The sequence below is a fragment of the Cricetulus griseus genome, chromosome 4 (assembly GCF_003668045.3).
Source record: "Cricetulus griseus strain 17A/GY chromosome 4, alternate assembly CriGri-PICRH-1.0, whole genome shotgun sequence".
Taxonomy (NCBI): Eukaryota; Metazoa; Chordata; class Mammalia; order Rodentia; family Cricetidae; genus Cricetulus; species Cricetulus griseus.
This window is the reverse complement of record NC_048597.1, coordinates 214,680,756-214,703,157: the sequence shown is the minus strand read 5'-3', so window position 1 is coordinate 214,703,157 and position 22,402 is coordinate 214,680,756. Positions and strand designations below refer to the sequence as shown.

The 22,402-nt window shown below is 55.0% G+C and overlaps 3 protein-coding genes across 7 annotated transcripts; 1 reads left to right on the top strand and 2 right to left on the bottom strand.

Annotated features, from left to right (window-relative positions):
* Positions 1-2,617: 2,617 nt before the first annotated feature.
* On the top strand, positions 2,618-6,785 carry LOC113835519 (G-protein coupled receptor 62). The gene is made up of 2 exons (XM_027414401.2): positions 2,618-3,556; positions 4,123-6,785. Exon 2 carries the CDS (start codon positions 5,045-5,047, stop codon positions 6,119-6,121), a length of 1,077 nt encoding a protein of 358 aa, XP_027270202.1. The 5' UTR covers positions 2,618-3,556; positions 4,123-5,044; the 3' UTR covers positions 6,122-6,785.
* Positions 6,786-6,955: 170 nt separating this feature from the next.
* Pcbp4 (poly(rC) binding protein 4) lies at positions 6,956-16,825 on the bottom strand. Of its 3 annotated transcripts, none has more exons than XM_027414398.2 (13): positions 16,635-16,825; positions 10,583-10,727; positions 10,430-10,453; positions 10,299-10,331; positions 9,964-10,080; positions 9,606-9,737; positions 9,342-9,470; positions 9,004-9,078; positions 8,789-8,833; positions 8,651-8,714; positions 8,484-8,536; positions 8,227-8,396; positions 6,956-7,629 (listed from the first exon to the last, which is right to left on the bottom strand). In XM_027414398.2, the coding sequence occupies exons 2-13, from the start codon at positions 10,661-10,663 to the stop codon at positions 7,563-7,565; spliced, it is 990 nt and encodes a 329-aa protein (XP_027270199.1). In that variant the 5' UTR covers positions 10,664-10,727; positions 16,635-16,825; the 3' UTR covers positions 6,956-7,562. The 3 variants fall into 3 exon arrangements, with proteins under 3 accessions (XP_027270199.1, XP_035299811.1, XP_027270198.1); XM_035443920.1 differs by having other exon boundaries at positions 6,956-7,826; positions 8,227-8,369; XM_027414397.2 differs by having other exon boundaries at positions 6,956-7,826; positions 16,635-16,824.
* Positions 16,826-17,741: 916 nt separating this feature from the next.
* Positions 17,742-22,088, bottom strand: Abhd14b (abhydrolase domain containing 14B). 3 transcript variants are annotated; one of them, XM_027414405.2, is made up of 4 exons: positions 21,951-22,088; positions 20,713-20,976; positions 19,278-19,519; positions 17,742-18,917 (listed from the first exon to the last, which is right to left on the bottom strand). In XM_027414405.2, exons 2-4 carry the CDS (start codon positions 20,921-20,923, stop codon positions 18,738-18,740), a joined length of 633 nt encoding a protein of 210 aa, XP_027270206.1. In that variant the 5' UTR covers positions 20,924-20,976; positions 21,951-22,088; the 3' UTR covers positions 17,742-18,737. The 3 variants fall into 3 exon arrangements, with proteins under 3 accessions (XP_027270206.1, XP_027270208.1, XP_027270207.1); XM_027414407.2 differs by having other exon boundaries at positions 20,713-20,940; positions 21,951-22,072; XM_027414406.2 differs by having other exon boundaries at positions 20,713-21,022; positions 21,951-22,022.
* Between the last annotated feature and the right edge of the window lie 314 nt (positions 22,089-22,402).

Here is a 22,402-nt window from a genome sequence, read left to right as displayed (position 1 = left end):
TTAACTGCTGAGCCATCTTTCCAGCCCAAGTCCAACTTTTTTAGGCTCCACACATTAAGTGACATCTTGTGGTATTTGTCTTTCGTGCCTGGCTAGCTTAACACAATGTCCTGCAGATTCTCCCATGTGTGTCAAACACCAGCATTTCTTTCTTTTTCAAGACTGAATAGTAGTCCAGACCACAGTTTCTTTGCCTACTCACCCATAACGGGGCAGTCAGGACGGTTTGTGTCTTGGTTATTGTGAACAGTGCTTAAAAAAAAAAAAAAATCAACCTGCTGGTTTCATTTCCTTTGGAATGGTGGGATTGCTGGATCCATCTCACCTCTTCCTGCCAGGCCCCCCTGAATAGCAAAGGGTGATTCCCAGTACCCTCCCATGGCCATGGCTGTGACCCCAGAACCTTGCCTCCTAAAGGGATATTTAAAGAGGCACAGGCTAAAATGGGTTAGATCCCACCCCTAACCTGAGTTCATGTACTCTGCCAACTGAGTTACATCTCCAGCCCATTTGGGGGTTTTCTTGTATTTCTGTTTTGTGGCTGGGGACTGAACAGGGGCCTTGGGCGTCTTAAGGGAAGTGCTATAACACTGAGCTACGTTGCAGCCTCATAGGCAGGGTCAGCATGAGACCCTAGCCTCAGCTTGGTCTATGATACAGTGGCCACAGGCTTCTGTTCTCTCCATAGTGGCCCTACACATGGCAGCTCCAGCTGAACACCAAGAAGTGTGTGCTCACCTGAGCTGATAGTGGCCACACCCACTCCTACCCACTCAAGGCTATCTCTGTAGCACCTATCTTTTCTAATAACTGAGCATACAAAGAGGAGCCTCATCACAAACTCAGAAACAGTCATGTGGAAATCCACCTGATTCTGTCTCCTTAGTTAAACACTGCCAGGTGAACCAAGCATCCCTGTGAGTCTCACATCTGGACGTCATAAACAAGCTGAGTCTGTATCAGAGGGGCCCACCTCGGCACTCCTCAAAGATTGACAGCTGTCATCTGGATATCCCTGTCCTAGCCGGGTGCAAGTGCCAGAAAGCAGGGTCCCGTCTGTGGGTCGTATGTTACTTTGTCATATCTCTTTTAATCAGAAAAATGTTCCTCAACCATTTTTCCTTTCATAACTTTAACTTTTTTTGAGACAGGGTCTTGCTGTATTGCCTAGGCTGCCCTTGAACTCTTGACCCTCCGGCTTCACCCTCCCAAGCGCTGGGGTTACCGGTGTGTGTCATCACATCCAGCTCGTTTTGACATGAGGAAGAGTGCACATTCATACAATGTCTCTTTAAGTTATACTTTATGTGTATGGGTGTCTTGCCTGAGTTCCACTTGTGTGCCTGGTGCCCACAGAGACCAGAAGAGGGCATCAGATCCCCTCGTACTGGAGTTAGAGATGGTTGCGAGCTGCCTAGTATGAAGCTTGGCAACTTGAGTTTGGTCTCCAGAACCCACATAAAGGTGAATGGCCTCCACACGCACGCATGCCTCAGCACCCCACACATCCCCCCAGTAATAATGAGATGAAATGGAAGACCCTTCCTGCTCTTCTCCTCATCCCCACTCATCTGCTGGAGTGAGCCCGCTGCAATCTGCTTTGGTTTATCCTCCTTGCAGCCCTCTGCAGATTTACACAGACTTACACACTCACTACAACGAATTCTATTTTTTTTTTTTAAATACAGCATCTCACTATGTAGCCACTATGGTCATTATGTAGATCAGGCTAGCCTTGAACTCAAGAGACCTCCTGCCTCTGCCCTCCTGAGTGCTGGGATTAAAAGCGTGCGCCACCATGTCTGGCATCTAATTTTTTTTTTCATTAAGTATAGTGATTTGGGAGGTAGAATGCGCCCACCAACCCACCACAGTTCCCACCCCTCACTGTCCTCTCTAGACTCCTTTTCTCTCCTTTGCTGGTCTCATGGACCCTGCTGAGCCTTCCCTGGGCTGTGGAGGCCTGGCAGGGCAGACAGCAGAGGAGTGAGGAGTTGGCTTTTCCCACCCTCTGAATGAAAACCTCAAAGATCCAACTCTACTCCCTAGAGGCAAACTCCACATCCAAGCTGTCAGTGTGGGGTGAGCTCTAGGAAGCAGGTGAGCAGAGCTCTAGTTGTATGCTCTGAGCACTTACCTCCCCTCTCTGGGCCCCGCCCTTCTCATCTGAGTGATGGAAATTTTGGCCTATCAATTCCATCATGGGATGAGTCACAGCAAGAGACCAGAGCCTGATCTCTAGAGCTGAAGTACTACTGACCTTGTTCTTGTGATGACCTTGGAGACATCGGTGCAAGCAAGAAGCAGACAAGGAAGGGCCCAGCTCTTTCATCCCAGTAAAAGAGGCTCCAAATAGCCATGCACATATATATGAAACAGTATATCAGGAGAGTGCCTGCAAGAGCACTCAAGCAGGGTAAAAGGATTAATGTGAGCCCAACCTGGAGTGCTTTCAGAAGAGACGGTGAAGACAGGCCTCTCTTGTGAATAGAAAACCAAAGTAAATGAATGACAGAACAAAAATTAGACAAGGGGAGCTAGAGAGATGGATCTGTGGTTAAGAGCACTGGCTGCTCTTCCAGAGGAGCCGGGTTCAATTCCCTGCACCAACATGGAAGCTCACAATTATCTGTAACTCCAGTTCCAGGGGATCTGACGCCCTCACAGCAATGCACATGAAATAAAACTAAATAATTTTAAAAAGTTAGACCTGGCAGCATATGCCTGGGATTGCAGCACTCAGGAGATGAAGGCAGTAAGACTAGAAACCTAAGGTCATCCTTAGCACATGAGGCCAGCCTAGACTATATTAGGTGCTGCCTGAAAAATAATGAACACACAAATAAACCACAGGACAGTAAGAAGCGAGGTGTGAGCAGATAGAGGGAGCAGCAATGCGAAGATCCTGGAGAGCAGTTTGCCAGGTGAGAGGCACAAACAGCAAATGACTACAGTGCCCGGAAGCATGGTGGGCGAGGAGGGGGAGGAGAGGTGATGCGAGGTGGGCAGAAGACAGCTATACAGTGGAGCTCAAACTGGCGATGGACAGCTCTTGGTGGGAAAGGAACAGGTTTCATGATGCCACCTGATTTTTTTTTTTTTTAAGGGTCCTTTTTAGGCAGGCTGCTAAGAGCGGACTGTCGGGAACAAGTTGGAACAATCCAGACAGCAAGACAAGAATTACATTAGATAATGGAAGACCCTGGGAACTGGATACAGAGAAAGAACAGAAACTACCAAACAGGAGATGATGAGGCAATCCAGAGATGAGCAACAGCAAGGAAGCCATCACCACCCACCACCCGGAGGCTGGAGCAATAATGGGAGGAGACAGTGATGGGGCCAGGTTCATCTTGCAAGAACAAGAGCGCAGAAGAGGGTCCATGAAGGAAACCAGAGGTACAGGGAGAAAAGATGTCTTCCACAGAGGGCTGTAGAGGCCCAGGCTAAACACCAGAGGGAAAGCATCCTGGCTTCCTACCTCCCACCTTCCAGTTTTCTGCTGAGTTAACTTTCATTGCCTGAATTCCTCCAGACAAGCCTGGTGAGGACCAGGGTAAGTAGAGTGGGGAAGGAACCTAAGGGCAAATCAGATAAGCAACCTGAGATGCAGGAGCAAAGGCCAGGCCTGTGAGGAGGGTGCTGTGGTGCTCTAATGGACAGCAACAGTAGTGGCCTGGGGGGAGGAGACAGTGATAAGAAATAAGTGGATTCCTGGGATCTTGATGGATTAGATTGGGTGTAGGAGAAAGGAAAGCTAGAAAGATAGGAAGCTCTGTCGTGACAAGAAATTTGCCAAGAAGACTCTGCAAGGAGCCAATTGGGGAACAGTCAAGAGTCCTGGTTCTGTTCAGGACACAGGATGTCTGAGATCCCCATTAATCAAAGTCCTAGGGAGACTCAAGTCTGGTTCAAGGGAGAAGGGGCTTCAAAGACACATAACAGGTTTTCGTCCTGGGGCTGGTTGATTGTAACCTGAGCATGTGCCCCTGGAGTTGCAGGCCTTTCTTAGAGCCATCTACAAGGGGGCAGGGGAGGGGGGTTGGGGGAGGTGGGGGAGTTAGGAATGCTACATAATGACTGGCTAGGACTGAGGGTTTTGTGTTTGTTTGGTTTTCGCAGCAGGGTTTCTCTGTGAAACAGCCCACGCTGTCCTGGAGCTCTTTGTAGACCAGGCTGACCTCGAACTCACAGGGATCTCCCTGCCTCTGCCTCCCCGAGTGCTATTAAAGGCGAGCACCACCACCGTTGACAGGACTGAGTTTTATGTGGAGACCCTGTTGGCTCAAGCTGCACGTTCTGAGACTGGGAAGGGGTAGTTTTCGAATGCATAGGCAGGGCGCTTTTTACAAGAGAGTACTTGCTAGCAGTGAAAGCATCCGTTTCCTGCTAAGGCCTCCTCAACGTTTCCTCCACAAGGTGAGGCGCCAAGGTAGCATTGGCTGAGCACCCACTCCGTGCCATGCCCTGAGATTTTACTTTCCTTCCCTCAGAACTCCGGGCGGGGGGAGGGGGGTCCAAGAAACCTAAAATTTTTCGTGACTGATTCCTCAAGAAAAGTACTGCGTAACCTATCCCCAAGTCTGTCCGTCCATTCGTGCCCCACATCACGCGCACAAGGCAGGGAAGGGTCTAGGCTCAGTAAAACTGTACCCTTGGACAGTTTCACAGAAGAGCCTCCAGTCTCCAGCTGGCAGCTGCTAGGACCAAGCGAGCTGGCGCCGGGCCCTACCCCTCCCTTACTAGCTTTGTGTGTCTCCAAAGGGCAGCATCAGAGTGACAGCCGGTACCATCTCCACAGAGGCTGCTTTGCTGGAGCTGGGCTAGGGCAGGGGAAGAAAGCCGAGCCAGGCTCAGCCTTGCATCCATCCATAGGGCCCACCAAACCCCAGAAGAAGATGGCAGCCTGGGCGTCGGAGTCACCTCCTGGGCAGCCTACGAGGTGAGGGGCCCTGAGGAGCATGGGACAGGTTCTGGGAATCCTGGAGCTGGAGGCTCCATTTGGCTCTCCCCATAGCAGTCCCAGTGAAGCTTGAACGCTCAGATGGCTAACAACACGGGGATAAGCGCCACGGAACTCGCGGGCTCGGTGGGGTTGATCCTGGCGGTTCTCGTAGAGGTGGGGGCTGTGCTGGGCAACGGCACGCTGCTCGTGGTGGTGCTGCGCACGCCCGGGCTGCAAGACGCCTTCTACCTGGCGCACCTGTGCGTTGTGGACCTGCTGGCAGCCGCCTCCATCATGCCTCTGGGCCTGCTGGCCGGGCCGCCGGGGCTGGGTAGTGTGCCTCTGGACCCCTCATCGTGCCGGGCGGCACGCTTCCTCTCGGCGGCTCTGCTCCCCGCCTGCACGCTCGGCGTGGCCGCGCTCGGCCTGGCGCGCTACCGTCTCATAGTGCACCCGCTGCGGCCAGGCGCGCGCCCGGCGCCGGCGCTAGTGCTCACCGCGGTGTGGGCGGCGGCAGCGCTCCTGGGGGCGCTCTCCTTGCTCGGACCGCCGCCCGCGCCACCTCCCGCTCCGGCTCGCTGCTCCGTCCTGGCCGGGGGGCTCGGACCCTTCCGGCCGCTCTGGGCGCTGCTGGCCTTCGCGCTGCCCGCCCTCCTGCTTCTGGCCGCCTACGGTAGCATCTTCCTGGTGGCGCGGCGCGCCGCTCTCCGGCCCCCGCGAGGGACTCGGCTCCGCTCCGACTCTCTGGACAGCCGCCTCTCCTTCTTGCCATCCCTCCGGCCACGTCTACCCGGGGGCAAGGCGGCCCTGGCCCCAGCCCTGGCCGTGGGCCAGTTTGCAGCCTGCTGGCTGCCTTATGGCTGCGCGTGCTTGGCACCCGCGGCGCGCGCTGCAGCAGCTGAGGCGGCTGTCACCTGGGTAGCCTACTCCGCCTTCGCGGCTCACCCCTTCCTCTACGGCCTGCTGCAGCGCCCGGTGCGCTTGGCGCTGGGCCGCCTCACTCGCCAGGCGCTGCCTAGGCCCCCAAAAGTATGCATGCCACAGGCCTGGCATCCACGGACACTCCTTCAGCGCCTCCAGGGACTTCGCAAGGACCCTGCCCTAGGCCCTCCCGAGGCACCAGAACAGACCCCAGAATTGGCAGGACAGAGCTCGAGTGTATCAGAGGCCACCTGAAAGATTTCTCCTGAGCTGGAGAAAGGAAGGTGGGATCAGAGGGGTACATCTACCCCCCTGCACAAAGCTTTGGCAGGTACTCTGCCCGGACTACTGGCTCTGAAACGGGTGAGGGTGCTGCTTAGTCACAACCTGATTCTGAGCTCAATACTACCTTTGTTCCTTTCCTGGGGCCTCAGTTTCCCCATCTCTACCCTGAACCATCTCCTAAGGACCCCTCCAGTGTAGGTTTTTAAAATTCATGGATATTCCCTGACCCAGAGGGGAGAAAAGCAGACCTGGTCACAGACAAGAAGGTCCTAGGAGCTCACAGCCAAAGGATGAGCGAAGCTGGACAGGGTCTGTCTGGGTTACAGCCACAGCAGGAGGCACCAGTGGAGAGACATTCATCTGTGCCATGGAAAAGCTGGACAGTTCGACTCAAACTTGTTACTCAGACAGCTAAGAAAACAGCCCAAGGGGGCTGGAGCGATGGCTCAGCCGTTAAGATGGCTCATCTTCCAGAGGTCCTGAGTTCAATTCCCAGCAACCACATTGTGGCTCACAACCATCTATAGTGGGATGTAATGCCCCCTTCTGTCATACAGGTGTACATGCAGATAGCACTCATGCATAAAATAAATAAATCTTAAAAAGAAAACAGCCCGATTGGTTGGGTGCTAAAGGCGGGAGATATGGCCACTGAAAGGGTTTTGCAGTTTCATCCCAGAACTGACAGGTGGAAGGGACTGTGATCAACTGGGGCTTGTGGATTCGCACTGGGGTTCTTCAGGGTTTCAGCTACACCCCTTCCCTGGCAGTTTTGTCACCCCAACACCAGTATTATTTCACGGCTTTCTGGTCGCTGAGAATATTTATTCAAAAACAGGGATTGAAAAAACTGTACAGAGAATCTGCTGCTGAGAACTGGGCCCCTGCCCCAGGCCACTCCCTCACTCAAGGCAGAGCCCTCTCTTTGGGTTGCCCCCTGACAAGCCCAGCCAGTCTATTCCAGTCAAAAGGGTATGGTGGAAGCAGCAGGATCTGCAGGGGATGAAGAGAAGCTTGGCCCCAGCCACCCCTCACCCTCCTCCAATTCCCACTGGGGCAGTAGGCTAAAAGCCCAAAGGGAAGGAGGACATGAGTGGCCTCCCATGGCAGGGCACTAGGGAGGCCCTGGCCATTCCTGGCATCCAAGCATAGGTCTGAAGGGGTGGAGCCCCTGCTCTGGGGCTGCCATAGCTCCTAGAACCCTGGGCCAGAAACTGTCCCCTCTCTGAGGAAGAACTCCAAAGACAGGGCAGGGTAGGGGATGCATCCATGCGTCTGGCATTACTGGCGCTTGAGACCCCATGGTGGAGTCTCCTTGGGCAGGAAGGATGTGGAGGCAGCCCCTGCCGGCGGTCCTGCCTGCCCCTGCCTGGGCCTCAGCTGGCCTCAGTAGGGGGAGAATTTCTGCCGTTCAGCTTTCTTGCTCCCATTGGCCGCTGCCATCTTGGCAGTGTAGGCCGCCAAGCCCGGCGGTGGCCCTGGGGAAGCAGGTGGTAGAGCCAAGAAGGGCACAGGCTTGAGGCCGATGAAGTTGGAGAGGGAGATGGCGTAAGGCGTGCCCAGCAGGCCTGGGGGAGCTGTGGGCAGGGCCGTCAGGGGTGGCGAGAAAGGGGTGGGCAGGTCTGCGGGGGCTGAGCCAGGTGTCCCCCCAGAGGTAGACTTGGCCGTCTCTAGACTGGAGAGAGGGACACAGAGGGGAGGGAGGTGAAGGGAAAGGTGGGGGTGAGACAGGGGCCATGAGGTTAGCCAAAAGACAGGAGAGGAGTAGATCGGAGAACAACGGCATGGGGCGGGTGTTTGGGGGAAGGATGGGAAAGGTACAAAGGTAGGGAGTGCAGAAAACACAAGCAGATATAACTTGGGTTAAGGGGAGAAATAGGAAAGACTAACAGCGGAGAGACAGGTCACGAGGGGCAGAGACAGAAGTAATAAATGAGGCAAGGTGAATGACTTAGGTAGAAGAATACCACAGGGAAAGGAGAGGGGCTGAGGCGCAGCAGGGGATTGGTCCAGAAAGACAGGAAGTTATCCCTCCTTCCCCACCTGTGTTCACCCACAGCCCACCCCATGCTTACCAGGCAGTGATGAGGTACTGAGCCAGGGCAATGGAGACCGGTGAGCCAGTGATGGTCACATGCCGCTCGCCGGCACCCTCTGCTTGGTTCCCAATCTTAATATGTGCCCCTGACATCTGCCGGATCTCGCTGATCTTGCTGCCCTGGCGTCCGATCACACAGCCAATCAGCTAGGGGGAAGGCAGAATTTAACCCTTGAGCAAGGTCTAGACCCCTGGATCCCTTCACCACCCTCCAGCCCCCCACCTTCTGCTCACATCATTGGGAACCAGGAACTCCTGCGAGCTGGTCTGTGTGCTGGGATCCAGTCCTGAGGCAGAAGAAAAGGACTGAGCGTCGTTTGTTCTTGTTTTCTATGGGCCTCCGGCTGCAAGGAATGCCCAGCCCTTCCTGACTCCTGTCTCCCTCAGTGGGAAGTGCTTACCTGGCACCACACTGGGCGAGGCAAAGGGAACTGCATGGCCTGAGAGCTGCTGGAGCTTGGTGACCTGGGCCAGAGAACAGGGTCAGAGGTTAGAGGGAGCAATTCAGAAAGGGGTGTCTCAGGCTGTGGGTCTCTCACCTCCGCAGGGGCCACTGCTCCATACTGACCCTGGACAGAGAAACCCTGTGGGGACAAAGCGATAGAAAAGGGAGCTGCTGGGACAGGTCAGGATAATTTGACCAGGTCACCCCCTGTACCCTCCTCACATCTCCCCATTCTTTATTCCACTCCCGCCTCCACCTTGATCCCCCTTCTCCAGTAAGGCTTCTAGCCCCTCCTGATGGTTCCCTCACCTGGTTGGTGGAGAGGAGGACAGTACCTAAGGAGAGGCTTGGATGATATGGGATAGTGGCTCCTTTGGGTGGGGACTGGAAGTCACAAATTGAGAAGCTTTGTCAGGATCAGGCCTCCCCAGGAACCCAATGGCCTTAAGGTATCCCCATGGCTCCCATGGAAATGTATCCCAGAGGACCCTGAGCTTATAATCAGTCCATGGCTGTAGCTCTGCCTGCCCCAAGCCACCTGATGCTACAGCCATGAGACCTAGACGGTGACAAGCAGCCGGGGCCCTCTCCTGCCCTCCCCCAAAGTTCCCTCCCCCAACCCCACCCCACCCCACTCCAGGAAGCACCTCCAGAATAACAGCACAGATCTGTCGCACACACAGGATGATGGCATCAGGCACCCCAGACACGGTGACAGCACGTTCTGTGGAATTGGGGAGCAGGTCCCCTGCCACCTGCACCTGGGCTCCCGTAGTCTACAATTAGAAAACAGTACCCGCTTCTGTCGGCTCCAACGGCCAAGAGAAAGGCCAGGAGGGCCTGGAGCACCTCCGGAGTCCTAGTTCCCTCTCCCATCAATGGGTCAAAGACTTACACCCGTGGGTGCTCACCTCCCGGATCTCCTTGATTTTGGTGCCTGCCTTTCCAATCAGTGATCCACACTGGCTGGCAGGGATGACAAGGCGCAAGGTCACAGGAGGCCTGGAGACACTGCCACCATTTGCAGGAGCAGCACAAAGGTCCTGGGGCAGAGAGACAGTGAGTCAGCCATATACGCCCCTACTACCCTCCCGCCCTCCCTCCAGTACTTTCCTGAAGAGGCATAAGGAGAGTACTTCCTCCCTAGACCTCCTCCAAGAGAACATGGCCTTGGGCTTGACCTTCCCTTCCCCCATAGCCACTATCTGGAGACAGGGTCAGGTTTCTCACAGGCAGCCACCCTCAGACTCCCACCCATTAGACACCAACCTCATCCAGCTTGAAGGCGATCATGGAGACTGCATGGAAAACAGCAGCTGTAGACCCAGTGATGGTGGTGATCCGCTCAGGGCAGGAGCCCTCAGAGATGGTTATCCTGGCACTGCTCTGCAGGTGTGGGACAAGCGCTGGGCAGCAGGCATCTTCCCTGCTGTGGTGCCAGGGATCTGTCTGCCTGCCCCACTCACTAGGCCCTAGCCAATACTAGAACTGGCATTCTTCTGGGCACTCAGGTACCCCAGGTGCAGTGATTCAGGGCAAAGGATGGTCCACCTCCCTTCCCTCAACATCAGGGCCCTGGGCTCCTCCCCTGACCCCATCTTTACCTGCTCCCGAATTCGCTTTACAGTCTCTCCCTTCTGTGGGAGACAAAAACCAAGATTCCTAAGTGGTCGCCTCTTGACCAGAGCTGAGGTTCAAGTTGAGGGGAACACACAGAGCGGAATTGGACACCTACCTTCCCGATGATACTGCCCACCTCCTGTGGAGAGAACAAGAGTGGACTCAGGTGGGGATGAATGCGCCAGGCCCAGCTCCTCCTGTCACTCAGGCAGGGAAGCAGCACGAAGACCAGACATGTACTGCCACTATGCCAGCCCCACCCACTCACCTTCCCATGCATCAGCATCCGCAGCGTGAGGGTGATGCTAAGCTCTGGCTCCTCCTCCAGCCCCGCATCTGAACTGCTCATTCTGTCAGGCGGGGCTGGGGCCACAGCGGCCTGGGAGTGTGTCCACGCTGTGGCTCAGCTGGCTCTGGATGGGACAGAAGAAAACAGAGTCTGACAGGAGCCCTGGTTACCCTGCCACTGATCTTACATGGGGACCTCAAGGCCAGGCCAGTCAAACTCAAAGAGAAGGGAGATAGCATGGGCTTTGACTTCTACATGTCCCTCTGACCAGTGTATTTGTGTGTACCTTCCTGGCTGTGTAATCCTTGTCATTTAAGCCTTCTGGGCCTCAGTCACCTAGAAAATAATTACCAGATCCTATGCTCCAATTTATGAGAGTTAAAAAATGAGATAATCACATGACAGATACCCATTTCCCTATTGTTCCCTTCCTCCCAAATATCAGAAGGATGGCAGGGGCTTAGAGCTCAGTGGATGACTGCTTGCCTAGAATATATGCCACCCTAGGTCTGAGCACAGCATGGGAGGAGAGGGAGTCAATGAAGAGGTCTGGACGGCTACGAGAATCCACAGGCCAGCTTCCTCCCTCAATCCCTGTAGATTGAGCCTCCACTGTGGAATCAAGGTCGAAAGTTTACTCTGGGCCAGGCACATGCCTATAAACCCAGGATGCACCAGGTTAAGGCACAAGGCTCTCTCGTTCAAGGGTAGCCTGAGCTATGTTGTGAGACCCTGTTTCAAAAAGAAAAAGAATAGTTTACCCTAAGTATGAGGTACCTACTTCCAGAGGCCAGGGCTGGCTGTCCAGAGAAAAGGCTAAAGAGGAAGCTAAAGCCTGGCAAAGGTTTTCGGCAGGAGCCCCATGAGGTGATTTCCCATGGAGTTGGGGTCACTAGAGGAGAGGATCATTGTAGACCACTCTAGGCACAATCCACTCAACAGTGACATGGGGGTAAAGATAGGCTCTCCACAGTGGCATTTCTTATCCATTTCCTGTGTTCTCAGAACGGCCCGTGCACGTGAGGTAAGAAGTGTGAAGACTAGTCGCATACCCCACCTAGAACAACTACTGTACCAGAAACATGTCACTGGGGCTGTATCTCCACACACATCAGAGAGGATCTGTCTCCTTGGGACTGGGTAATGGGAAAGAGAAGGATTTGGTGGGCTGCAGGAATGTCAAGGCCATTAGCTGATGGAGTAAAGCCTAGCCTGAGATTAGCTACTGGGATTAGTTTAGCCGCCAACCCTCCCCACCCGACCCCTTTTCATGCCTCAACTTAATCCTGAACCTTAATCCTCCTCAGAAATCCTTCAGCAGCGGCTGTCTCCCGCCAAGGCCCAGCCTTGATGGTGAACTCATTGGTGACCAGAACTCAAGAAGGACAGACAATGGAATCAACTGGTGCCAACAGAAAGTCTGGACCCAGACATCACTAACCACAGGAATTCCTTCCACCTAGAAGGGTGTTGGGACAAAGGATAAGTGGTCCCCAAGGGGGACTCAGGACACCTTTGCCCGACATGAGGGTCAAGGTTTCAGAGCTCTGTCCAAAGCCTTCCTCTGAATGTGTCATGCCAGCTAGAGTTTGGGTACGGAGTAGATAGGGAGTTCCCAACCTGGCTTTCTCTTGGATACCTGAGTGAACCACTGTACCAAATTGCAGTCTCCTTTCCTCCTTGCAATGGGGACAATCAGGATGGCAGCATTACTCCTAAGTGATTTTTCCAGGTGCCCACTTCTTCCATTTGAGTTCTGCCATAGACGTGCCAGAGGGTGGAGACCAGCAATAGATTCAGGGCCTGTGTTCTTTGGGCATCCTGGCCAGCCTCGCGCTGGCTGCCCTTGCTAGACATTCCCCTGGCTGCCTGCACTTCCCCCATCAAAGCGCCTGTGATGACGTGCATAGTTTCTGACTCCCTGGACAGCCAAGCCTGGGAGCCCCTTAGAAGAGGAGCCAAAGCTGCCACCTTCTCCTTGTGTCCCCAGGGCTCAGTTCAGAGCCAGGCTGGAGAGGGTGCTCAGACAGACCAGTGACGGGAGCAGATGAATTTGTTCCACAGAAGGGGAACCTAATACATAGAGGGTCTGTGACCTGCCCAAGGTCATGGGAAGAAGGAGTGTAGAGGGAAGAATGGGGCCCAACAAGCTACTGTGGGACTGGACCGGGTTCTACCTGGGTCCGATTTGTAGCTGTTCCAATCTTGGTCTTTTAGTCCTTTTCTGAAGTGGGGTTTAGACTTCGGTGGCCTGGGGAGCTTCTGCCTAGCAAGTGGATGTTCAGAAGATTATGTTTGGAAAACACTGATGGCTTATCTGGGGCCATAGAATCTTAACCTCCAGGATTCCGTGAACTCAAAATTGGGTGATAAACCATGGGAGATCTGAAAGCAGTCTTCCTATCATATCTTCTTGTGACCTCAGGAAAAATGGACCATGGTGGAACTGTTAGTCTTGCTATGAAGATGCCCAGGTCTGCAGCAGAGATCCACTGCCCCAAATTCAAAGGGTGACCTTGGCCTAGCTCTTCGCTGGCCTGGATCTAGATTTACCCACCTGCACTGTTTGGGGAATCTGGGTAAGGGAGAGTTGCCGGTATCTCTGTGACCCTGTTCTGAGAGACCCTTGAGTTTTTCCTATCGTTTGGAAAGAATAAGGCTCCTGATGCCCCTCCAGGCCTTTTCCCCAGAGGTCTAAGCATAAGCAGTCCCACTGGGCATTCATCACCAATGCCCTGCTTCTACTGGGGTTTTAAGGAGTATCTTGCTGCTTCAGTCTGGTGGGCCCCAGGTCTCTGCTGGGCCACCCACGTGGCAGCCACACATCATGCCACACTGACCTCCAGCTCACCTCTGAGGGTGCCCAGCCCCCTCTGGTCAGCAGAGCTCCCTGGCAGAACATCCCACTCTCAGACCAATCCTCTGACCTCGGGCCTTCCTTCTTGCTTCCCAGGCCCCCTCCCCAGACCAAGTGCCTACTCCTTCTGAACCTGGCTTCCTGCCACTCAGGATGGAGGGGTTGTGGAGGGGGGGTGACAGCTGTGTAAGCGATGGTGGCTGCCCCCTTCCTGCCCCTCCCCCCCAGCTGTCTCTCTCCCATGACAGCTGCCCAATCAAAGGGCCGGGGGCTTAGCCAGCTTCCCCCCCCCCCCACATGCAGGGATCAAGTGTCCTCCCTGGCTTTGTTCTAGTGCAAGAACAATCCAGGGGAGGGGAGGGCTCCTGGGGCCAGTTGAACCAAGTAGGCTGGCCCGCCCCTTGGGGGATTCCCTCTGCTCTACTGCCCGGTATGTCTGGACCACTAGAGACTGTGGACCCACCTGGGCTGCAGAAGGTTGGGAGAATACAGTCTCCAACTCCACCCCATAGCTCATGCCCACCTTAGCACTCCTAAGCAGTCTTTGATACTTACTCCAAAACACTCATGCTGGCCACACCCCATGATGCCGGGGAATGGTTAAGCATCAGGCATGGCAGGGTGTGGCAGGAAGGTGGACACTGGGCCTTGAAGAGGGGATTGACAGCCTTGAGAGCTCCTGGATCCCTTGTCCATCCCCTACTCTGTTTCATGCTCACCCTTGCTGATTAGCCTGGATCCACAGAACTGCCTAGCATCCTTAGACCCACAGGCCCAGCCTCAGCCTTTCGGCTCCCAGGACGGCCAATCATCACTAGTTTGGAGGGAGGATACAGCAGCGGATGGGGGAGGGGGGATGGACATGGACACAGAGACTAGGGGAGCAGTTGCAGGCTCTGGTTTCTTGATTCAAGTCTGTCTGGTAAAGTGCCAGGGAAGAGGAACATAGAAGGGTTAGAAGCTGATAAACTGGTAGATAGCAGAAATGCTATCCCCACTCCTTAGAGCCGCCCAAGAGTCTTCACAGCGGAGGGAAACCAAGGCAGGCTCAGGCCTGGCTCAGTGCTACTGTCTAACCAAGTTGGAAAAGCTCTCTAATTGCCGTTCTCCATGCTGAAGACTGTGTGGTCACTCTGCTGTCTAACAACCATCCATCCATGGATCCCCAGGCCCAAGGGGATTAGACCTGACCTCTGTGGTCCAGCCCCTACCAACTTCTCTTGTTGCCTCTCATCTCTATCCCACCCCTCATACATACCAGGCCACAAAATAGTTCTAGAACCTCCAGGCCTCAGACAGAGCCTTTGCCTGGCTGCAATTCTGGCTTGAAATACTTATCCCCTTCAATATCTGACAAAATTCTTCTGGAATGCCTCCTTCTCCATGGAGCCCTCCAACCTTTCAAATCAGATGAAATTCCTCTGGCCTCTGCTTCCCAAAGACAGGGCTACAAGTCAAAGGAGGCCCAGTGGGGCATTTCTGAGTCTATCTTTCTGGTACAGAAGAATAGGAAATTTGAGACAGGACCTGGCCCTAGGAGGGGGGTGGGGTGGGGCTCACAGGCCTTGTAACATTAGAGACCATCACACCTCAGAGTCTTGGGGATGTCAGCACATGGGCAGAATCAGGACATGCCTGGTCAGAATTCCAAGTTCCGGCTCAGCATCCTAGCCTGTTCCTGCTGGTGTTTGCCAGGCCTAGGGGCTCCCTGGGCATGTTGCTGAAGTGAGGAATTTGAGAGTTCTGAGAACCCAGAGTGGGTCCCCTAGCAGGAAGAGAAGCTGGTAGAAAACCAGGTTTTACAGCACTGAGGCGGCTTCAGCCAATCACAACTAGAAAAGCCTCACCAATCAAGAGAGGCACCTGAGGCCTAGGGAGGAAGGGGGTGGTTTAGAAGACGCATAGGTGGTGACAGGCAAGCCGGGAGAACCGATGGGTCCACCTGCCCAGCTCAGAGTCCTTTCCTTCAAGAGTAATGGTGCTGGAGGCTGCAGGAGAGCAGCGATGAGAGTAGGAGGGTGAACAGAGCCTGTCTGGGGACACAGGGTGGGGCAGGCTAGCCTCTCTGTGGCCTGGGCCTGCCAGGGTGTGTGGGCCGCCCGCTCCCAGCCCCCCACCCTGAGCATGCAAAGAGAACAATCCCCTTGTGTTTGGGCAGCCTGAGCCTGCATGCTGATGAAGGCTAGGGGTGGGGGCTGGGATAGGGGTGCTTTGAAAGTTGAGGGGGTTCCAGGACCTAGAGAGATAATATCCTCAAATGGAGAAACAATAGACTCCCCCGCCCCAGGTACTGGAACTGAGGCCACCAGGGTGACCCCACTGAACAGCGAGACCCAGAGATCAACTCCTGAGCAATGCCTGGGGTCTAAGAGCTCTTTACAGGGGGAAGAAGGGCCCCTGGAGGCACATGCCTTGCTGGTCTAGAAAGAAGGTAACCATCCTGGCCTTGGTGGGGACCCACAGGCACATTCTGAGAGAAGGGGTGGACCAAGGTACATCCCATTGAAGACCGTTCCCTTGGGTGCCAGGGTGGGGCGGGGCCCTGGGTGCCACAGGTCTCAAGATGGCGGGCCTGGTTTAGGAGAGTGAGGAGGTGGGCACCTCCCTCTCCTGGCCAGGCATGCATGAGGGCCAGGTTGAAGTAAGTGGCAGAGCCCCTTCACCTCCACCCCACCACAGTACCCAGGCCAAGAAGCTAGGTCAGAGCTGGAAATGTAGAGCCACAGGGAATGAGGGACCACTGTGTGCTCCCAACCATCATCTCCATCCCCCCTTGGCCTGGAGGTCCGTGTCTGGCTCCTCCAGGGACTGCAGAGAATGGGAAGGGGTGTGTGTGAGCCAGGAGCTGCAGAGAATGGCAGATGAGAAAAGAGACGAAGTAGAACCCGAACCTGGGGCATGAGGTCCAGAACTAAGAGCAAGCTCAAAGGACAGAAACAGCGAATAGGATGGGAGCCTCAAACCTGGTACCTAAGGTCCAAGAAACCCCTCCCTGAAGTGGGGTGTTCCCCTGGAAAACCAACGCCCCCCACCTGTGCAGGCCTCAGCCGCATTGGACAGGGACCGTGTTCCTCGCAGTCCCCCCGGACCGCGGTCGGTGCACACAGGAGCGGATTCCCCGCCCCCCCCAGCGAACCCCCAAACTTCACGGCCCCCGCCCGGCCCGCGCCTTACCTCGCTGGGGTTGTTCTGCGGCGGCGGCGGCAACGGCGGCGCGGCGGCTGGGCCGCTCAGTCCCACATTGTCCCCGGGAAAGGCGGCCGCTCACAACTGCGAGTGACATCAGCTGCGAACAATGAGGGGTTTGACAGGCGCGGAGCCCGGCCGGCCCGGAGCCCGGCTCCGCGCCCCCCCACCCCCACCCCCCGGCCCGCCTGGCCCGGCCCCGCCCCGCCCCCTCCCCGGATCCGATTACAGCGCGGCGGGCCCGCCCCAGCAGCCTCAGTGCCGCAGCCGCCCGCCCCGCCCGCCCCGCCCCGCCCCGCCCCGCCCCTCCGCTCCGCGCCGTCCGGCGTCCCGAGCGGCCGCCGCTTCCGGGAGGGAGCGATCGACCCTTCCTCTGCGGCTCACCAGGGCCTCGGGATCCTCCCAGTGCGGCTCTCGCCGGGCCCGTCCTTCCCGCCCAGCGCTTCTTGTCGAGCTCCCCGCAGCCTTCATCTCAGCCCGGGCCGCGCCTCCCGGCTTCTGTCCCACGGCCCTACGCCCTGCCCCGGCTCTCGCTTCTTCGCCATCCTTCACTCCCGGGTCCAAACCCACACAAGACCGACCACCTACGGCTTCCGCACCGCCCGGCCCTAGTCCGCCCAGGACAGGTTTCCCGACCAGCTGGAGGAGGAGGGACCTGAGAGCCGTGTGGCCCTTGAGCACCCTGTCCCGTGATCTCCCCCCCCCCCCAGTCTACTGCCAAATTCCTTTTGGAGCTAGGGTTATAAGGGACGAAGCGCCATTAAATCCTTTACTAGGAAAGGGATAGGAGTGTGTGTGTGTGTGGTGGGGGTGTACCGAGCCTGCCCCTCCCCCATCTCAAAGCAGATACGCTCCCCCTTTCCGTAATCCGCTCATGCTGGTCCCACTGACCTCCACCTCCCCCCCTAAGCCGAATCTCTTGGCACCTGGGTGTGTGTGGGTGGGGAGGGGAATCCAATCTCCCTTTCCCTCCATCTGGCCTAGTGGACAAAGGGCAGGGGGACCATCTGGTCCCGCCAGAGTGGGGGAGGAGCCCACAATGGCAGTCCCAAGGGGAAGGGGGAGGGGCGGCGCTCCAGAGACAGCAAAAGCATGTGAGGGCTAATTGCATCACTTTATTTCAGGGACTTCCACAGTCGGTCTCCCCATCCCACCCCCAAACCTCACAGCAGAAAACAGGTTTGGCTGAGAAGATTCAGGCCTGATGACCCGGGGAGGTGTGCAGCCCCCCCCCCCCCAAAAAAGAAGGGGAAAAGATAAATGGGGATATTTGAAAGTCAGAGGGGTGTACCTCCCCTTCTGAGGAAGCAATTCTGGTCTGGGACCGGTTTCAACGTGTGGGTGAGAAAAACCTAGGGCTAGCCACGTCCTTATCCTGGCAAGTGAGTCTTTTACAAAGCCTGGCCCATAAAACGGTTCTCACCTTCCTTCACAGGGAATTGCCCGTGTACATGGGCAAGCATGTGATGCAAAGCTGTACAAGATTGGGGGTATCGCCCGGCGTTGGTGGCACACGCCTTTAATCCCAGCACTCGGGAGGCAGAGGCAGGTGGATCTCTGTGAATTCGAGACCAGCCTGGTCTACAAGAGGTAGTTCCAGGTCAGCCTCCAAAGCTACAGAGAAACCCTGTCTCAGAAAAAAAAAAAAAAAAAAGAACGGGGGGGGGGGGGGTATCATTCCAGTCATGTGGACCCATGTACTGGTCCCAAGGGAAGGGCTCTGTTTGGGTGTGGGATGACTCTAAACAAGCATTCATACATGTGTGTTTTCTGTGGCCTGAGAGGGGTGAGGGAGTGCAGGGAAGGTCTGGCCTGCAGAGCAGCTGAAGAAGGAGGTAAAGGAAAAGAACAGTAAAGCATCGAAAGCCAAGCAAGGAGCCTGTAGGAGAAGCTCAGAGATTACCCGAAATCAGATTTCTCCCCTTGAATCTGGTTCCACTTGATTGTACCTCCTTGATCTGATCTGTCACTGCAAGAGAAAAGCAGAAATGACAGGAACCCAGGCAGATGTATAGACAGACCTGTTGCAGGCGAGGTTCAAGCCAGAGACCAAAAGACAGTGGGAGATCCCAGAGCAGGCAGGACTGAGCCTCATGCTAGCCCCTGTAGGAAATCCAGCAGCCCTGTGTGCCACTCATCAGGCTTGTCCAGGTAGCAAGGATGCCCCGCCTTTTCCATGACCAGCACTCTGTGGTTGGGTAGCTGCTTCAGATGTTGAAAGCTGGAGGAACCCATGGGGTCCTGGTCTCCATATACAATCAGAGCTGGGGTCTGAGAGGAAAGGAAAGGAGGGCAGAATCAAGGGGCTTGCCACGCCAGCCTGTCTCCTAAAGCTCAGCTTCAGCCCTCACCACTTTAGTCTCTTCCTGCCCACCCGAGGACAGATAAGCTGATCCAGTGGTGGGGACCTGAATTTGTACCTTCCCCACTACACAGTTTCATACAGGGTTTAACGCAGTAATCTATCAAGTCAACCAAAAGGATCTCCCCAGAAAGCACCCCAATGTTTGCCAGCTTCCCGTTGAGGAAGGCCCAGGGATGGACCCCACCTTTCTCCTGACATGCCACTTCAGCTTCACACACATACACACACACACACACACACACACACACACACACACACACACGTACCTTAACACTGGCATAGTCAGCAGCCTTGATTTTGTCTGTGCAGATGGGAGCCACTGGTACATAGCCCCGGAGTTGGGACCCAGGAGCCACCAGGAAGGGCAGTGCATACATGCCACTTAGTGATGGACTGATCACAACTGGGGGTCCCAGCTCCAAGGCATCCACCACAGCTGCTAGGAAGCTGCTAGGGGCCAATTCCCCAATAGGAGCAGGAGCTGCTGCTTCCTTGGAATGCCCAAGACCTGCAGGGATTCAGGTGTAGGAGACACAAGGGCAATGAATGGGAAGGGTCCCTTCTTTCAGCAAGTGCTCTTTGGCCAATCCTTCTGTGCCCGGGTCATGTAACACCAGTGAACTGGATTCATTCACACCCACAGCCCAGTGTATTTATTATATTATGGCAAGAATGAGGCACTTCTTTCCATGTTTGCGTTTATACTAACAGTGTCCCCGAAAAGAATTAAGCTCTAGAGTCTATCGGGGACAGGTCTAAGTCCCAGTTCTCCATTTACTATAAAGATGACCACAGGTCAGGTCTTTCAGCCCTCCACAGCTGCCCATTTTTCCCTCTCTGTTTAAAAGGGACGAGGAACATCCCTGCTGTTTAAACATGTGAAAACTGTTTTAAAGGCACCTAGCTCTGAACTGACACCAGATGGGGTCCGGGAGGATCAAACCTGAGGGGAGTGGTTCTGCACTGGGACCTACCAGTCCTTAACAACATTAGTTATGGACCTTCACCCTGAAGCTTAGTCCAACCCACTGCTGGAAGCAAGCCTGGCCAGGGTGGAGATCTGCCCTTGAAACCTGAAACCATATCAGCTCTAGCACGTGAGAGGATTAGATCCAGTCAGATAGGCTATGCCTCCAATTTCTCACTAGACACTAAAATGGGTGGGCTTGGTGATCCAGGTTAGGACAGGCAATCTGGAAGCTATTCCCACCTCCTGCAGTGCCCAAGGACTCTGCTTGCAAATAGGTGACCAGGTACCTAGCCATCCATCAGGCCCTGTTATGCTTCCCAAGGCCCTGAAAGACTTACTGTCAGTCCTTCCACCAGCCTGTGAATAAGGCTCTGTCAGGGTACTTTACTTCCAATCATTACTACATTACTACTCCTCAAGTACTAGCTAATACATTCACACGGACAACCCCCCTCTGTGCTCACTAGGGACAGTCACCTCCTTCTGTGGTATGGTACTTAACCACTAGAGATGACAGAAGTGAAGCCCAGAGACATGGAGACACGGGCTCAAAAACAGTGAAAAGCAGCTGAGCAGTTTATCCACCCTACTAGAGCAAGACTTGACAAGTTCAAAGTTCAAACGCACTATATACCTAACCGTCAAGCTCAGGGCCCTGCCTAGCTAAAGCCTTCCAGTCCTCTGTCTTCAAGTTTCCCCCAACCCTGGCCCAGAAACCCACCCAGAAGTACCTGGTAGGTCAATGGCCACAGCCCTGTAGCCAGCCTCGGCCAGCCTATGCAGAGTACCCAGGTTCTGCCAGGTCTCAGAGGAGTAGCGGATACCATGCAACAGCAGCACAGAAAACCGAGCAGCCTGCCCATTGCCAGGCCGAGCCTCTCTGAAGAAGAGTCCCTGGCCCTGCACCTGGATGGTGCCCTCATGCTGATCCACACTGGCCATGCTCGATGGGGGTGTGCCTGCAGTTCAAAGCCAGGCTGATGAGAACACCCTGCCTGAGGACAGCAGGGAGCAGTTAAGTGACTACCAGGTCCCTAGGATCTGAATTAAAGTCAGGAAAAGCAGGTGTTATTTCTGTGTCTTCCACTCAGTTGTGTAATGTTGGGCTTTGACTGGCTTAACTGAAATATGGCAGAATTAGGAATGTCACGTAAGAATTTCAGAAAAACTGTCAAGAACTGGTGGTTCATGGATTCCGGCACTCTGGAGGCAGAGGCAGGTGAATCTCTGTGAATTCAAGGCCAGCCTGATCTACCAAGTTCCAGTACAGACTCCAAAGCTACAAAGAAACTCTGTTTCAAAAAGCAAAAGCAAAAGCAAAACAAACAAAAAACTAACAAAAATTAAAAAGGTAAAAATTCAGAGAAACTATCTGAGCTGGGTAGTGGTGGCTCAAGCATTTAGTCCCAGCAATCAGGCGGCAGAGGCAGGCAGATCTCTGTGAATTCGAGGCCAATCTGGTCTACTGAGCGAGTTCCAGGACAGCCTCCAAAAGCTACAGAGAAACCCTGTCTCGAAAAAAAAGAAAAAGAAAAAAAGCTTGATACATACATGCCCGGCACATAGTGCTCAATCGAGGATAAACACTGTCGTGATCGGCCTCATCTAAACCAGCACTATCACACAGTGGGTGAATTGGCAATACAGGCAGGAGTGAGACCAACTTTGTTTGGGATAAAGGCCCATTTTCCAGAGGCACCAGTCAGCAAGAACTTTGGGATTCCTGATTGCCAGGGACACACGGGGTGCCCAGAGCGCTGGCCGCCGGAGTCCAACCGGTTGACGCAGCAGTCACCCGCGCTACGTACACGGCGCCCCACAATTCCGGATTCCTGGGACTGTCTGAAGGAATCACTGGAAGGAGGGGCAGCCCAAAGAGAGGTGACCTGGAGAGCCGAGATGAGAAGACTTGGGGCAGGTGGGTTCTGAGTGGCAATGCAAAGAAAGAGTGGAGAGCGCAGAGTGGTACCTGAGAATTTGCGTTGTCTTCAGCAGGAGAATGGCGGGTGCTGTTGGCGGGTGGGGAGAAAAGCAGGAAAGGGGCCGGGCAGGGGGTGGGGATAGGCCTGGGGATTCTGGGCGCCCTCTTTTGGTCACAAACGACCACAAACTACACCTTAACCGTTCGTTCTCCAAACCCGCCCCCAGCCCCAGGAGCCCCAAGAGCCGGGCTGAAGATCTTGAAACCCTCAGCTATCTGCCCCACACGGAAGTGGCCTGCCTTGAAGGAGAAAGCTATTTCTGGTATCCCTGCTGTCCGCCCCCCTAAACCGCCCTCACCCCGAGTCAGGACAGTCCAGGGACGAGCTGTGCACCTGTCATGAAGCTGACAGCCTACACATCAGCCTGTAAGGCTCCGCCAAAGTTCAGCCAGGTGGCATGGTAGTCTTTTCTGAGCCTATAGAATGGGTCTGGCTAATG

Excerpts from the sequence above, each read along its gene's own strand:
- Abhd14b (XM_027414405.2), bottom strand. The coding sequence starts at position 20,923 with ATGGCCAGTGTGGATCAGCATGAGGGCACCATCCAGGTGCAGGGCCAG. Across the intron at positions 19,520-20,712 it reads TGTGGCCATTGACCTACCAG|GTCTTGGGCATTCCAAGGAA; the intron begins GTACTTCTGGGT and ends GAATCCCTGCAG. Across the intron at positions 18,918-19,277 it reads CTGACTATGCCAGTGTTAAG|ACCCCAGCTCTGATTGTATA; the intron begins GTACGTGTGTGT and ends CTTTCCTCTCAG.
- LOC113835519 (XM_027414401.2), top strand. The coding sequence starts at position 5,045 with ATGGCTAACAACACGGGGATAAGCGCCACGGAACTCGCGGGCTCGGTG.
- Pcbp4 (XM_027414397.2), bottom strand. The coding sequence starts at position 10,663 with ATGAGCAGTTCAGATGCGGGGCTGGAGGAGGAGCCAGAGCTTAGCATC. Across the intron at positions 9,471-9,605 it reads AAATCAAGGAGATCCGGGAG|ACTACGGGAGCCCAGGTGCA; the intron begins GTGAGCACCCAC and ends TTCTAATTGTAG. Across the intron at positions 8,397-8,483 it reads AGTTCCTGGTTCCCAATGAT|CTGATTGGCTGTGTGATCGG; the intron begins GTGAGCAGAAGG and ends CCTTCCCCCTAG.